The following is a 15,929-nucleotide window of genomic DNA, read 5'->3' as shown; positions in this document are numbered from 1 at the left end:
ACGCCAGGAAAAAACGCCGCGACCAGCAGTCGCCAGCTTGCTGGATGCAACGGGCTCAGCAAGCGAACAGACGTGGGGAGGAGCCACGCGGAGCTTCAAAGCCGGACAGTGTGGTGACCGACCCACGAGGCGCACGGGGCGGGTTCAACGTCGCAGTGGAAACCACTCGACCGGAACGGCAGGGAGAATCAGCCCGAAAAGGAAAAGCGAACGCGGCGTCGAGGACGTGTGAGGCGGTAACAGGGAGCTCGACCTCCGTGCCACGGGCGCCCTGCGGGGGGAGGGCGCGGCGGAGCAGAGCAGGGCCGGCCTCGGACCCGGACCCGAGGAGCCCGGCAGATCGTGACACACACCGACACGCCTCAGTGAGAAGCCGACTGCGGGCGAGGAGGCCCCGCGGTGCAGGCGCGGCGCCGGGCCCCGCTCACCTGGAGCCGGGCGTCTCCAGGACTCCACGGCGGGCGGCACACGCAGAGCCCCGCCGAGGCCCGGAGGAAGGCAGGGCTGCGTGCGGACCCGCAGACAGTCACGGACACAGGGCCCACCAGGGCGCGGGGCGGGGCGGGGGGAGGCCCCCCACATCAGAACTGCCTCGAGCGGTCCCCGGACCGACACATCCCCGGGAACTAGGACCCTTCCAGGGCACAGCGGAGGAAACCCTTCGGGACCGGGGCACCAGGGCAGAATCAGCAGACTTGACACCGAAAGTCTAACTCGAGAAGAAAAACTGAAGAACGGAGACTCCCCAAAACGGACACCGTGGCTCTGCCGAAGACTCTGCCGAGGGGGCGCAGACGAGCGACGGGGGGAGGGCGTCTGCGAGCCACACAGCGACACCGGCCAGCGCCCAAAGCACGGCGAGCGCGGACCCTCGGCAGCCTCTCCGCGCACGGAAAGCGGGCGGAAGACGGGGCCGCCGGGCGGCGCTGGGCGCACGCAACACGCCAGCCTCGAGGCGGCGCAGGCTGGACCCGCACCGCACGCCCGCCTGCGGCGCCAACGCAGACGAGCGGCACCGCCGGCCGCCGGCCGCCGCGCAGGTCCCGGCCCACGGAACGCGCCGGCCGAGCCCGCACTGCACGGCGCACACACTCGGCTCTCGGCGCACCGCCAGCACGGCCCCGGGGACACGGAGGGCCCCGGCGTCTGAGCAGCCCTGTCTGCGGCGGCCCCGAGGGGGGCGCGGCAGGTGGACGGCTCCCAGGGCGCGGCACAGCGATGGGGACGGGGCGACTGGCGGCCGAGGGAGGGGCGCGCGCCAGCGGGCGGGGCCGCGGGGCGGCTGGGCGTACGTGCGGCCAGACAGGGCGACGGGGGCCACGGGCAGAGGAGGCCCTGTCTCTGCGGGGTGTCGGCTGTGAGGCTGGCTGCAGTAGGCCAGATGCTGCCCCTGGAGGAAGCCAGGTCTTCCCCCGTTATTTCTTACAACTGCTGCGAACCTACAACTACCTTAAAATATAACCTTAATTAAAAGAAAAAATTAAACGTTCACAACTGCCAGGCCGTGACCCCGGCGCTCCTCCTGGGGCCCGCGTCTCCAGGGGAGCACCCACACGCCCCCGCGAGGGCCCCTCGCCATCACCCCACACGCGCCCGACGGCGGTGCCCGTGGGAAGCCCCAGGGTTAGACTCTGACTGTCCCCCGAGTTTGCCCGTCACCCTGCGGCGGCCTCGGCATCAGGTGAGCCCTGAGCAAATGCTGCCTGAGGGGAACCACTCTGAACCCTACATTTTCCACACGCCCACAGCAGCCAGAGACCGCGCCCCACACTCACCCAGGACCTCGGACACTCCAAGTCCCCCGGCGAGCCAGCAGCTGATCCCGGAACCCAGAGCGGCACAGCCGGAGCCGCAGACTCGGGGTTCTCGGAGCCTCCAGGGGCCTTGTCGCAAGAGGCTCCGGGCACTGAGCAGGCTGAGTCGCCGATCCCAGGGGTTGGGGGAAGCGGCGCCCCCCGCGGCCGTCAGCACCCGGGCACCAGGAAGGTGCGGGGCCCTCGAGGCCACGGTCAGCTCCAAGGCCCTGCCGCCCGCACGACCCGCACCGAGGTGCCGCCTGCGCGAGTGGGGACAGACGTCCTGACGCTCGGTGACCGCGTGTGGGCGCACCGCGAGATCCCACGGCTGGGCGGAGGCTCCAGATTTAAGTGACACGGGGACCCTCCTACAGGTGCTGAGTCGGGGGGTCTCTCCACAGAAACGCAGGGCGCAGGGCGGTGCGGCCGCCCCTGTCCCCGGGAACGCAGGCGACCGTGCGTGGCCACGCACGCCCGGGGACGCCGCCTGGCCCTGCCGCCGCCATCGCGAGTCCCCGCGCCGTCTAGGCTGGGGCGGGGCGCACGGCGGAGGCCTTGTGTTCTCACGGAGGTGGGGACTCCATCCATCTCGAAAACAGATCAAACTGTACAAACGTCCAGTAATTTTAGAAAAACATGAGCTTTCCGATATGTACAGGTGCAGAGAAATAGAAAAAATTAACAAAGATCATTTTGAAAAAAAGCCTTAGCTCTCTTCTGAGACGACAGACTCTGCCAGGTGACGCCGGCTCTGCCGCCAACTCGCAGGAGCAGCGGTCAGGCTTCGCGAGCCGTCAACGCCCCCCCGAGCATCGGAACACGCTGCCAAGGACTTCAACACGGTCGGCGTCGGAAATCACACTTCCAAGTTCAAGAGAAGGAAATCCCATCGAAAGGCAACTCTTTAAACTACGCCCCAGTGAATCTTTCTCAGAAGGACGAGCAGAGGTGAAACACCCCCCTCTCCGTCGTGTCACCTGACCCTGGAATTCCGCTGCCCGCGTGAGCTGCCCGCACCCCAGGGCCAACGTGTGGCCGCCCGAGCCTGCCGCCCCGTACTCCAGCGAGGCCGCACACTCCAAAAGCCACTTCCGTTCCCAATTTTAAACATTCCAAACGTTTTCGGACCACATGCCCTTGTTCCTTACCATTAAGATAAATAATCCGATCATTTGTGATGTCATTTCCAATGATCTGAAAACCAGATCCTAAAAACTCAGAGTCGCTGACGCAAGCGCGCGGTGACGGCTGCTGACTCCGCGGCAGCTGCAGGCCGCCCCTGGGCTGCGGCCGGCCACCCTCCGTCCAGCGCGGGCCTTCCCGGTCGCCCCCCGCCCACTGAGCCGAGCTGGGACTCACACCGCACGTGACGCCGCACAGAACCCCGAACCCCCCTTGCCAGCTGCGACACCCTGGAGGGCTGTCACTGCCGCTGCTCCTGACGGATCCACCACTCACGTCGATGAGGAGCACCGTGTGCCCCCACGAGGAGGAAGGGCCGAGCCCGACGGAGGCGGCGGCCCTGGGCCCGGAGCACCAGGGCCTGGCGTGCGCGCTGGATGCCTGAGGTGCCACGACACCCCGCAGGGCCCGGCGGTGCCTGCACGGGGACGCACAGCAGCCCCACCGCCACCCGGCCCCTCTTGGGCTCAGCCGGACGCCGCTGGCCTCTACTGCTCCAGCGCGACAGCGCCAGGCCCACGTGGAGGTCCCCCCACAGCTCTGTGGAGGCCCGGGGGCCACTGGGGCACGTCGGAGCCCCCCGCAGGGGCTGCCGTCCCGGCTCCCGCCGTCTGCGCTGCTCAGGAGCCTCTGCGGGCGAAGCCCCTTCGCAACCGCCTGTCACTCGACCGTTCCGCACCCCCCCTGTGAGCCGGGACCGCAGCACCCACGTCCCGGGGCACGTCGGAGCCCGGCGCTCGGAAGGGACTCAAAACACAGAGCCAAGGCACCACGTCCACAGCACGCACGACACGTGCCACGCTCCGCGCGGGGACAGGGGGCCGACGAGGTGCAGAGCGCGCCGTCCGCCGGCACCCTGGGGCAGCAGAGCGCGGCGCCGCCAACGACAGCCCAGCACCTCGCAGGCAGCCTGAACGGACTGCTCTCGGAGGCCGCAGGCACGTCTGCCCCGGGCCCCTGCCCCCCGCGGACGGAGCGAAGCCCCCCACCTGCCCCAGCGGAGCCTCGCGGGCTGCCGGCCACCTGGGGGCAGCTGGCGGGAGAGGCGGCCACGCGCCTGCTCCGTCCTCGCGTCCTCAGAACAGCGGCACCTCGGCACGCGCACCTGGACCGACAGCGGGACCCTGGTTTTCGAAAACGGGGGGGGGGGGGGGCACGTAGGAGTCCACCGTGAGGAGCGTTCAAGGGGGGCCTCACAGCGAACACCGCACGTCGTCGGCGCCTGAGCCGCCGGCACCGTCCCCTCCGCCGACGCGAGAGGGTGACCCTGAGGAACAGCGACGCCTGAGGTCACGACGTAACTCTAAACGGTTGAGTTCAGCCAGAGACAACACCTTCAAGCGCAAATAACAAACCACCAGCCAAAAGCCCACTCGGTGCGGCCTGCCCCAGGCTGTCTACCTGCACCCGGAGCCCAAGAGCGGGGTCGGGGACAGCCCGTCCTTACGGAGCCCCCTGGTGAGCCCATGGGAGCCAGGGCAGAGGAAAGGCCACTGCCACTGTGGCTGCTCATGGTGCGGACGGCTCCTGGGAGAGGGGTCTCCAGGAAGGAGCGGGGACCTGGATGCGGGACCCCACGCACTCGCCACGGGGCGTCACACGGCAGCCGCGCTTTAAAAGCCAAACTTCAGACCTGCATCATGCCTCCCAGATGGCCCTGCGGTGATGGCCGGGGGAACAGGGGGTCAGCTCCAGGCCGAGCGGGGTTTCCAGCCCACGCCGGGGAAGGGAAGGGCAGGAGTGGAGTGTGGGGATGGCCTGCGGCTCCGTGGGCGCCCCGCCCCGCCCCCTGCCCTCAGGCAGCGCCGGCCCGACCCCGTCAGCTCTCTCCCCCCTCCGTCCCCATTCCCGAAGCGCCATCGCCAGCACCTCCCGTCTGGGCTGAGCGCAGACGCGGGCAGGACGGCCAGGGGAGGCGGGGCCTGCTCAGCAGGGGCGGCACAGCCAGCTCCCGCAGGCCCAGAGCTGTCCCTCGTCCCCCATGACAACGGCGCCCGGTCTGGTGGAAGGCACAGGCCTGAAAGGCGAGGCGGTCAGGGCGAGGTCTGGCTCCTCCCTGGCCTGTCGTCTGCCGTGTGGCTCAGGTTGGGCGGCAAAGCACACCGCTCGTGGAGGGCAGCACTGGACCGTGTGCGACCGTGTGCACACCTGGGCACGTGTGCAGGCCGCGCCAGGGAAGAGGCCTTGGACTGGCTTGCCCCAGTCTTGGCACCGAGACAGGAGAGGACAGGGAAAGCAGCGGCTGTGGAAGTGGCGAGGCGTGTGCAGAACACGGGCTCAGGCCGGGGCCGCGCACGGGCTCGCACGTACCTGAAGGAGGGGCGCTCCGCGTGCACCGGCGGAGGGCTGGGCGGCCCGGGGCCAGTGGTGCCCTTCCGGATGAGTTTGCCCGTGCTCGCGTCGTAGATCCGGACCTCGGGCCCCGGCTGGGCCCGTGGGTGGACGGGCGTCGGGTGGAACAGGGTGGGCAGGAGTGCACCCTGCCTCTCGGGAAAGGCTGCCGGGCCGTCCTCCCTGAGGGGCGAGAACGGGGCTCGTGAGGGAGCAGAGGACGGGTGGGGGGCACAGGACACCCACCGCCGCAGCCCGAGGGCCGAGGGCAAAGGTGCGGACGTGACCCCTTCGTCCTGAGGCACAAGCACTGGGCGCGAAGCGCCGCGGGCCCCTCACCGCGTGGCTTTGCCGTAGTCGTCGCTCAGCGGGAACAGCTGCTCCTCCACCCGGTCCCACCGCTCCAGGCAGCTCCACAGCCAGTCGGGGTTGACCACGTGCAGCCGGCCGCACTCCTGCGCCTGGCGCACCTTCTCCGTGCCTGTGCGGGACGAGGCGCTCAGACCTGGGCGCCGCCAGGGGCCCCGTGCCAAGTGTGGCACGCACCAGACGGTCCGCAGGCCGAGGCCGGCCAGCGTGGGCTCGTCCTGCCCCCGGAGACAGGGGCCGCACGCGTGTTTGGGGCTCAGCACGGCCCACCCCGGGGCCCGGAGGGGAGCCGCCACTTACCTGCCCGTGCCGCGATCAGGTGGGTGGCCCTGTCGGGGGCGTCAGGGTCCAGCACCAGCTGGGTGAGGATCTTGGCCCCGAGGGCCGTGGCGTGGTAGTGCTCCCGGGTCTTCTCCACCGGGAAGTTGGTGGGGTGCAGCCCACTGAAGATGATGGCCACGTCCGCCAGCACCCTGCTCTTGAGCTCGGGCACGATCTTCCGGATGTCGGGGGCGTCCGGGGCCTCCCCGCGCAGGTAGCGGTCGTACCGGGCGTAGTAGTCGGAGTGCACGCGGGCGAGGATCTCCTCCAGGTGCACCAGGTGGTCATCGGCGTCGGCGTCCTCCTCCTCCTCCTCCTCCTCCACGCTCTGGTCCAGCGACTCGCCCGCGGTGATGCCCGACTGCTCGCTGTTCTGGGACTCGGTCTCGGCCTCCTTCCTGTCGGCGCCGCCGCCCGCCAGCCCGCACAGGCTGTCCCGCTCGCCGTCGGCCTGCAGGTCCGCCTGCACGCCCAGCCTGGGCTCCGCGCCGTGGCCGGCCCCCGCGGGGGGTGCCCCTCCGGGGCCGGGGGCGCCGCCCGGCAGCACGACTTTCCCAGCGTCCCGAGTGGCCTTCGGCTTTTTCCGGCCCCTCCTCTCCCCACTTTCGCCATCAGAGGTGGCGGAGGACGACTGACCCTCTGACTCGCTGCTGCTCTCGCTGTCGCTGGACAGCTCGAAGTCCAGGTCACTGCTGGCCATGCCCGGGGCGGGCCGCTTCTCGGCCGTCTGGCCGTGCTGCTGCGCACACACCGGGGGCCCCCTCCCATCGGCCAGTGGGGTGCGGGCGGCGGGCCGGGCGCCCCTCTCTTCCGCCTGGCCACACAAGGGCCAGGCCCCGTTGACCTCCCTCGTGGGCTTCCCAAGCCCGTTGCTCGGCTCGTCCCCGGACGCCTGCCTGCCCTCCTCAGCATCCCTGGAGGACGGAGCTTGCTCAGCGACGTCCGCCCCTTTGGGAGGGTGACTCCCTGCATGGTACACAAGAGGAGAGTCAGCACGCTTCCTCCTGAAACGGGAGACGGCATGCTCCCGTGCCGTCCTGCATCCCATGACCGGTTCCCACGACCTCGAGCCCGGGCCGCACCCTGCACGGGGGCCAGAGAAGACGGGGTTCACGCACGCACCCCGTATTTTGGTTTTTACAAGGCTTTAAAAATGCACAACCCACTCTTACATCATGGGCCGGACTGGCCTGTGGCTGGCGGCCCATCTTGCCCGCTCAAGCTCTGCCGTCGAGCCTGTCCTGGGCAGGAACACCCTTGGGTCACACTCCTCCTGGCCTAGGCCTCTGAGTTCTGTCAGTCGCTGCAGCAGCAGCTGCAGGCCTCAGAGTATCTTCCTCGAAAGCTGAAGGTCGTAAGAGTCACTTTATACCAACACCCCGTTTTCTCCTGACAGGTCGGCTGCTCGCTGGCTTGACCGGTTAAGCCACACGCCCTGCAGGCCCCTGGCCGGGCCGCGCCCGCACTGCAGTGTGTGAGCTGAGAGAAAGCTGCAGCCCGGCCCCCTGGCCCCCAGCATCGCACTTGGATGAAAGGCCACGTTCGGATGTACTAAACTCGGCAGACTCCTTTGATCCTCACTCAACTGGGAAACGTTCGGATCAGTGCTAGCGAGGAAAATCCCAGGCTGAAACCAAGGAATGCCGTGCTCCGCAGCGTGATGCAAACGAACCCCACCCCCTCTCCACCTCCTTAAATATAAACGGACAAAAACGAGTCCGTCCGGACTTACGCGCAGTAACAACGGAGGTGAGGGACGGAACGCGGACGGGGAGGCGAGCGCTGAGCACCGCTCTCTGAGGGCCACAAGGCGTCACCCACCTTTCTTTCTCGCCTGTGGCTCCCGGGACCCAGGCGGAGCATTGATGTCTCCTGTGCCCTGGAAGTAGACGTATTTCTTCACGGTGATCAGGTTGGGGGCGAACTTCCAGACATCTTCTCGATCATCGATAATGCAAACCATCGAATCTCCACAAGGGAAGAGATTTCTAAAAGCAAGAACGTATCGGTGCTACCGCAACGTATTTAAAAAGTCACGAAACTGAAGCCGACGTGATCTTTTACGTGTAACCAGTGGATAGCCGACTAACCAGAAACAGACCCAAACCGTAGGGCTGGGGTTTTACGCAGCTTCTACTGAACAACTGTTTCCAAAGAAAGCAACGCTGAAACAGTTACGGTTTCCCCCGCTGTCTGAGCCTTTTCTCCGGGGGCCGGAGAGTAAGGAGCAGGGCGGGGCGGCCACGCCCTGGCCCCCGCGAAGGTGGCACAGCTGACACTGAACGAGAGGCCGCGGCCACGTCCCAGTACAAGCTTCTTTACAAACAGGTTACCAGCCTGCAGGCCAGAGGCTCCTGACATGTGCCCCCCGCAGGGGGCTCCAGGCAGCTGGGCGGGCAGCCTTGCTCAAAGCTCGACGCTCAGCGAGGCGAAAGCGCGGAGCACCAACATGTCTCGTCAAGTCTCAAAGGATGCCTGCTGTGTTCCCGAAAGCCGTTCAGATGTGGCGGGCAAGCAGAACTGTTGACGAGGGTCCCCAAGCCCCCTACTGGACGCAGACACGCTCCGCTACCCTTTGGTGGCCTTGTCAGATCTCATTTGTCCACCCTGCTGAGATTCACATAGGCTCACAGCATCCAGAATCCAGAATGACTACTCCTCGGCCGCTTCTAAGGTCGGGAAACAGACCCGGGAGAAATGCCCGCCACCGTACAGGTTCTCCAGCTGCTAATAACGAAGGCCACGACGACCACGAAAAGGGCCACGTGCCCAACGCCGACCCTGCTGTCCAGGGGGCCGCTCGGGGGAGGCGAACCCTGAGCAGCCGACGCGGTGACGTCTCCTGGTGCGTCGCCTCGGGATCGGGGGCTGCCGGCCCACACGAGCCAGGGCCGGCCTTCCCCGTGCCCACCTTGGGTGGCTTCCCCCTTAATAAATCGCCCGCGGTCTCACGTTTTCCTTTGTCCTCGTCAGCCTGCTCACTCTGACACTGGCAAAGGCGAGTGTTTCTGAAACAAGTCTCTCCAGACTCTCAGCTCGTGCCGAGCTGACTAGGCCTCAGCCTGCGTGAACACCGCAAAGCTGCGATCTCAGTGAGGGCGGCCAGCACCCACCACGAGGCCACCGAGGCCAGAGCTGCTCCGCTTGGTCTCGCGAGGAGTCCCCGCCCAAACACAAAGTACCACCTGAGACAGGGTCGTAACGCAGCCTACCGCTCTGGGTAAAAGTGGGGAAATGCCTTACACGGAGAGGGCACGACATGCCCGACGACGTAACACCGCCTCGTGATGGGGTGCCGGCCCCGCCGCAGAAGGAGGGGGAGACGGGAAAGGCATGCGGTGACGGGGTGAGCGGCGGAGCGGGCGGCCGGGGGCGGACCTCGGGTCTCCAAACGCTCGGGGCCTTCGCAGCAGTTACACTCCTGGGGAAACGTGAGCCCGAGACGCCCACGCCCAGGCAAACGCCTCCTCAAACTCGGGGCCCAGCAAGCAGCCTGCCTTGCACTTGAGGGAGCTGGGGCTCTCCCGCCCACACTGCCCCCTCGTCGCCTGCACCCCCCGCTCTGCTCAGCGCCCCCGCCCCAAGCCCGAGCAGCCCAGGAGTCCACTCGGAGGGAGGCGAGGGGACGGGGTCCAGTGAGAAGACGGCCACAGGACAGTGGCGGACGCGGCATGAACAGGCTCGCAACGCCGTCTCTACGGGGCGCCGCACAGTGAGCCGCGCGGCGCGCGTGCCAGGTACGTACCTGAGGTTCCCTGTTTTAGAAAATGGGTCAATACACTCGTCCCTCGATAATATTCGATGAGAAAACAGCTTCTTCTCAGGATCTAAAAAGCCTATGAAGAGAAAACAAGACAAAGGTGACGTGTGTAAGACCCACTGAGGCTGCTGTGCACACGGCGGAGCCTCTCGCTGTCGCCAGAGCGTCGGAGACACGGGACCCCCACGCCGGCGTCACACGCCCTCCTCAGTCACGACCGTCACCACGCGCGGCTCCTCTCACCTCGCCGTTCTAAGTGCAGTCGTCACCACACTGAACTGAGCGTGATCTGGACTGCGCCAGGAGCAGGAGACACCGGTGAACAAGGCTCAGAGCGTCACCCCCCTGGGAGGAGTCACGCGGCCGCACGCTCTGTGCCCCCCACGCCGCGGGCGAGCACCCCGGACGCTGGAGGCGTGGCCGTCCCGAGCCGGGGCCGGGGCTCCGGTTCGCCGCTGCCCGTCGTCTGGCCCACGGTCGTCACCATCTCCTCCAGGCGGGCTCCACCCGCTGCGCCCACCCACATCCTGCCCGACCCAGGATCTCTGAAGTCGCACGTCTGACACACACGGCTCACGGTGCGGGGCTGTCAGCTGACGTCCGCACACCGTAATTAAACACGCGGTTTCCCCGTGCGCCTCCGTCCCCCGCACGCTGCCTGCGTGTACCACGCGGGCTGCACATGCTCTTCCTGAGGCCACGCTGGTCACGGACAGACGCAGCCGCCACCTCCAGAGGTTCAAATCCTTGAGATCGCCGAGTCGTCAGCATTTCATTAACAGAAAATACTGGCTCTTATAAATGTTACGTTGCTTTTTATTATACAAACAACATGTAAATTCACAGGAACACGGAAGCCCCTTAGTGGCTAAACCGAAAATTAATAAAATTACTAGTTATCTACAATAAAATAAATGGAAAGTCTAACAAAAATACTTCTAACTGTACTAAAAATTCACATTCTGTGAAAACAGTAACTTTCAAAGTAAAAGGGTGATAAAAAGAGCCTCAAACCACTGCTGTTGAAGGGCACGGTCACACATCGGGCAGCGCCGGGCAGTGGCTGCCACGTGCGGATACTTGAATCGCTGGATAAGCGCCGGCCCCTTCCAGCCGCACACACGACGGCTGGGCAGTCGCCAGGCGCAGAGTGCCCCGCCCCAGCCTCGCTGGGCCTCCCGCGGGCCGCCCTGCTCTCGGAAGGCCTGAGCGCTCTGAGCCACGCGGGCTGGGACGTCCGTCCTGTGGAGACGGGCTTTCTCCCAGGTCCTCTCGGCGTGTGAAATGTCAGTGGTCTCGATACCCCAGCCAGTGTCAGGGGGCACCCCGATTCGATGCTGCCCTGCTGAGGGTCTCCATACCCCGCTTAACGGGGACGCTGACCTGCAGCCTGGGCGCAGCGTCTCTACACGTGCCGGAGCGTGGGGATTCTACGGGACAAGGCCCAGCCTACTGTAAGGCGGCGCGGGCTGCCTGCAAGCAAGCCTCGCTCAGGCAACACAGGTCCCCGGTGCGCGCCGTGAAGACTCGCCGTGACCCTCTGGGGGCACCTCCCGCAGGCATGCTTCCTGACGCTGGCATTTTCTTCACTGTTGCTGTGTGGCGTACGAATCGGTATGCAGCACGCCGGGGTTCCAGAGGTGAAGGTACAGAAACCTGGTCCGCGCCCCAAGAACTTAACCTCGATTCACATGCGCGATCTGAGAATCCTGAGTCACGCCTCCCGGGCAGCCACACAGCAGCCACACGCCAACGCCAAATACGTCGAGTTTCAGTTACGAGGTAAGTTAACTTCATCACGTTGCTTTCACGTTCACTATTAAAATTTCCTAGAACACTCACGTAAATGTGAGTGCGACATTCACGTCTCCATCGACAAGGCAGGACGAACCTGTGGCCTCTACGACCGCGCATCTAACGTACGAAGCAGCGATGTCACACGGCAGGCACCGGCGTCCACCGAGGGTCACGGGGCCGGAGCCCGGCGGCCTCCAGCAGGCGAGGCTCAAGCCCTACACCGTCCCCAGGCACAGCTGCCGCTGGGGGGAGCACTGCGCGAGCTCGGCTGGCACCAGGCCACGGGGACCCGCCGGCTGGTGCCGAGCCTGCCGCCTGCTCTCTGCTCAGCGCACACGGCCGGGGCGCTGTGGCCCCAGGGCTGTGCGCGAACCCTTCACACGCCCGTCTGAAACACACTCCCGTGGACAGCTCCCTTCTCCCCGCAGCGGTCCCGACCAACTTCCAACCCGGTCTGCGGGGCGCAGCCGGCTACGGCGACAGCAGCCCACCCATCTGGCCTGGCCTGAGGGGTCCCGGCAGAGCCGAGAGGCCTCTTCCCAGAGGAAAAAGGGCTGGCCACCCCCAACTGCCCGCTCTAAGTAAGGCTGAAAGCGACCCCCCCCATCTTCAAGAAAACGTCACAGGAAATGGGAACGAGGCCGGCCTGTGCGGTCCGGCCGCGCCACGCCCGGCGGGGCCTGCGGCCGCCCCTCACCTGCGATCGTGTGTGCGTACAGCCGGCTCCCAAAGGTGAACACGTGCAGCTCGTACAGCCTGGCGACCTTCTCCAGAAACTCCCTGCAGTGCGGGCGCAGGCGGGTGTGCAGCATCGGCTCGCCTCGGCCCAGCTGGAAGTGGAGGATCCCCTGCACAGAGGGGCGCCGGTCAGCGGGCCCCCAGGCTGGCACGGACACTGTCGTCAGAACCAGGGGCTCCCAGCGCGTGCTGACCTGCGGGGCCCGAATGCACCCCGCGCCTGCGCCCTGCGGCCGGACTCGGCCCTCTCTGCAGCGACTACCCACAGCACCCCGGCACCTGCCTCCGACAACCAGGGGCCCCGCCTGTGAGAACCACGGCGGGCGTCTGCCGTGAGCCCGGAGACTGCCTGCGACAAACAAGTGCGGCTTCTGCCCATGGACAGGGGCCGCGACTCGGTCACCTCGGGCGCTGGGGCGGCTGCGCACGTCCGCAGACCCTCACGCCTCCTGGGGCGTCCACGTGCTCCCTGGCCGCGGACAGAGCGGCGTCCCTGAGTGCTGTCGCGCGCCTGTTTGGCGCCGCAGACGCTAGCGTCTGCCAAGCAGCAGCGGCTCCGAACTGTGGGGACAGCGTCCTCCTCAGCCGTCCACGAGGAAGCCACACGTCCCCGCCTAACTCGATCTGACTCGGACGGTTTTAAGACGCAGCTTTAACTTACAAACACAACCCAAAGCTGACACGGTACCCTAAATCGAGGAACACCAACTGGCTCACACGCGACTCGTGTGCAAGTAAGCTCACTCTCCCTGGGCAGCTAAACCCGATCCTTTTAATCCTGTTTATCATTCATTTTCTTGGTAAAAACATACTCTAAACCACCACCAAAAAAGGAAAGTAAGTGACCTCAGGCTTAGTTAATTTTTCAGTCGCTCTACATTAGTTAAACCCCTCACGCTGAGGCCGTTAAGATGCAGGAGTGTGAAGTTTCCTAAGCAAATCTGCTCATCTGCCCCTCCTTCGCCAGGGCCTTCCAGGTCTCCCTCCAAGGTCTAAGCCCCGCTGCCGGATACGGCTGGGGGTGAGCCTGGCCCACGACGGGCTCGGGTGACGAGGAGGGGAGAGTGTCGGTGACGAGGACCAGTGTGGGGGACCCACCCGAGCACAGGCCCAAGGCCCAGCCCCGCCCGGCGCGGCTGACGGGGTCGCCGGTCAGTCTGCCCTCATGCCCTGCGGGCGCCGGGGAAGCCACGGGGGGCCGGGGTGCTCACCTTATTGGACATCCGCTGGCAGTGCTGCTCGGTGGTGTGGATCAGCGTCTGGTCCAGGTCGACCATGAGCACCAGCTTCCTGTTCCGGTGCAGCCGCTGCTGGTCTTCCCTCCCCAGCTTCTCCGCTTGCTGAGATTGAAATGAAAAAAAGCCCACGTACGTATACTCCCATCCAAAACGAAATCCCGCTTTGTCAAAAATGAGAGGAAGCTGAGCGTTGCTCCCCGCGCCAGCGGCCGGCTCCGTGTGGTCCACACCGCTCAGGGCCCTCTGCCTCGCGACCCTAACCCTGCAGTTTCACTAAGCACGTGAACCAATAAAAGAGGAGGAAACCGAAAGCATCGTCCCCACGAGGGAGCTTCAGGATGAGTGTGGGCAGGAGGAAGGGGTGCTGGGAAAGGGGACAACCAGGGACGCGAGCCAGGGCGGCACCCTGGAAGAGAGCCAGGCGGGCCAACGGGACGCTCCCCCAGAGGGGCCTGGCCCTGCCTCGCGCGGCCGGCGGAGGAGGTGACGTGCGCTGCGCAGAGGCTTGAGCCGCACGCGGCCCCTCCCACGTCTCTCTGAGCTGACCCTCAGGTCCCATTGGGTCCCAGTGTGAGCTGCCTATAGCCTGCCCAGGGGGACAGAAGTCCACTGTCTGCTCCTGACAGGTACTCTGTTGGGACAGCGACAGTGGGGGACACTTTCTTCCCTTCCTATCTGTAAACTTCGTGACTGTTTCACACACACACTTACATGTTTACATTTGTTTAAAGTCCAATAATCGAAAAACAGCCAGAAACATGCATCTGGTATTCTGTCCTTCCCACGAATCAGAAAGTAGATGCCAGTTAAAAGCACAAATCAAACAAAACTGTAACACTGAAAAACGTATTACGGAAACGCACAGCTCCGAACCTGCACCGCAACTAAGTTTTTAGACAACCCCGAGGTGGCCCGTGCCCCCTGATCTGTCCTGGCGATGCTCACTCACCCCAGCATTTAGGCCCCGCCCCGGGACTGTGGGAAGCAGGGGAGTGGGGACGCACACGGTGAGGCCCGAGCTTCTCACCTGCGCAGACGGCACGTGAGTCCCGTGTCCTCACGCCTGCTGGCACGCGAGTGCCGGCGCCTGCCTCTCGCCCGCCCCGGAGCCCGCAGGCACGTCGCCGGCATGGCAGCGGCCCGCCTCTGCCCCTAGACCCTGCCCGTGGCCTTCGGGACCAGCCCTGCCCCTCACGGACCCCTGTTCACCAAGCCCCAGGCCGGCGCCCCTGAGAGCTCCTCCAGGGAGGGCCCATGCGCAGCACCTCCCCCCCTGCCCGTGGCCACTCTGGAAAGGCGGACGGCCAGAGCGGACGCGCCCCGGCCGGGCGCACTCACCTCGGAGCTCACCATCAGCTCCGGGACGCTGTGCACCATGGACACGGTGGCTGTGGACAGCGGCGCCTGCTGCCTGCCGTTCCCACTCTGCAGCCTGTGGGGGGAGGGGCCGTGAGGGGGCGCTCGCTCGGCCCCCCGCCGCCCTCGTTCTGGGGGCGGCTGCCGAGACCCTCGCCGCTGAAAACGCACAGGGAGACGGCGAGCACACCTGCAGTGCTCGCGACCACAGGCCGCGACGGCCACGCCGGGACGTGGGGGCGCCCCGACGGGAGCACGCCGCCCCGTGTGCGCCACTCGGCACGTGCACGGGGGGGGGGGGGGGCGCCAGCCGCCCTCCCACGCCGGCTGAGCGTCGGGCGGTGCTCAGGGCTCCCAGGCTCATGGGCGCTGAGCTGAGCCAGGCCACGGCACCCGCCTGCGATCGCAGTCAGGTCCCCACGGCCCCCGGGCCCCTCCGCACCACAGAACACCCCTCAAACAGAGGCACCGCCGTCGCTCCCGAGCGCCAGTACTTACTGAGTGAGGTCTTGGCCACATTCGGCACACAAGCCTTTCATGACAACTGGGTGGCTACAGCCCTCCACGCGCACCAGGACCGCCCTGGAAGCGAAGCAGAGTCACCGGTCGGGGGGGCTGGGACCCCTGCTGTGCCTCGCCACCCGGGACGGAGCCCCTGAGGGGGTGAAGGCGCCGCCTCTCCCAGCGGCTCTCCTGAAACCCCAGGCCAGATGCGCGTCCCCGGCTGCACGGGGAAGGCGGGCTGCCCGACAGACGATCGGCTCGAAGACCCGATGTCCCCGAGGAGAGGGGACTTGGGGAGAACGTGAAATACCTCAAATTGCGTTAGACGTTTCCCTGCAACCCTGCGTCCTTGCACCTCCCGCAAGCAGCGTGTGTGCAAAAACTGAACTTTGTCAACACAGAACAACTTAAACATTACAACTAATGAACGATTACCTCCCACGTATCCCCGTGCAGAGAGAGGCTATGATTCATCGGTTTTTCTGATAGAACTATTGTAATGCTTCTAGTTTTTATAAACACAGAAACTCCACTTCC

The 15,929-nt window shown here is 65.8% G+C and overlaps 1 protein-coding gene across 2 annotated transcripts in view; it reads right to left on the bottom strand.

Moving 5' to 3' along the window:
• Positions 1-15,929, bottom strand: part of CTDP1 (CTD phosphatase subunit 1) — a 34,937-nt gene that overhangs the window by 11,704 nt on the left and 7,304 nt on the right. For both annotated transcript variants that reach the window (XM_016126530.2, XM_016126529.2), the window contains exons 2-10: positions 15,387-15,470; positions 14,871-14,964; positions 13,506-13,634; positions 12,254-12,404; positions 9,745-9,835; positions 7,821-7,987; positions 5,979-6,965; positions 5,649-5,790; positions 5,289-5,492 (exon numbers count right to left, since the gene is read on the bottom strand). In XM_016126530.2, coding sequence (XP_015982016.2) covers positions 5,289-5,492; positions 5,649-5,790; positions 5,979-6,965; positions 7,821-7,987; positions 9,745-9,835; positions 12,254-12,404; positions 13,506-13,634; positions 14,871-14,964; positions 15,387-15,470 — 2,049 coding nt within the window. The remainder of the gene's footprint in view (positions 1-5,288; positions 5,493-5,648; positions 5,791-5,978; positions 6,966-7,820; positions 7,988-9,744; positions 9,836-12,253; positions 12,405-13,505; positions 13,635-14,870; positions 14,965-15,386; positions 15,471-15,929) is intronic.

Source organism: Rousettus aegyptiacus, unplaced genomic scaffold (genome assembly GCF_014176215.1).
Source record: "Rousettus aegyptiacus isolate mRouAeg1 unplaced genomic scaffold, mRouAeg1.p scaffold_m13_p_12, whole genome shotgun sequence".
NCBI lineage: Eukaryota > Metazoa > Chordata > Mammalia > Chiroptera > Pteropodidae > Rousettus > Rousettus aegyptiacus.
This window is presented reverse-complemented; position numbering and strand designations above follow the sequence as displayed.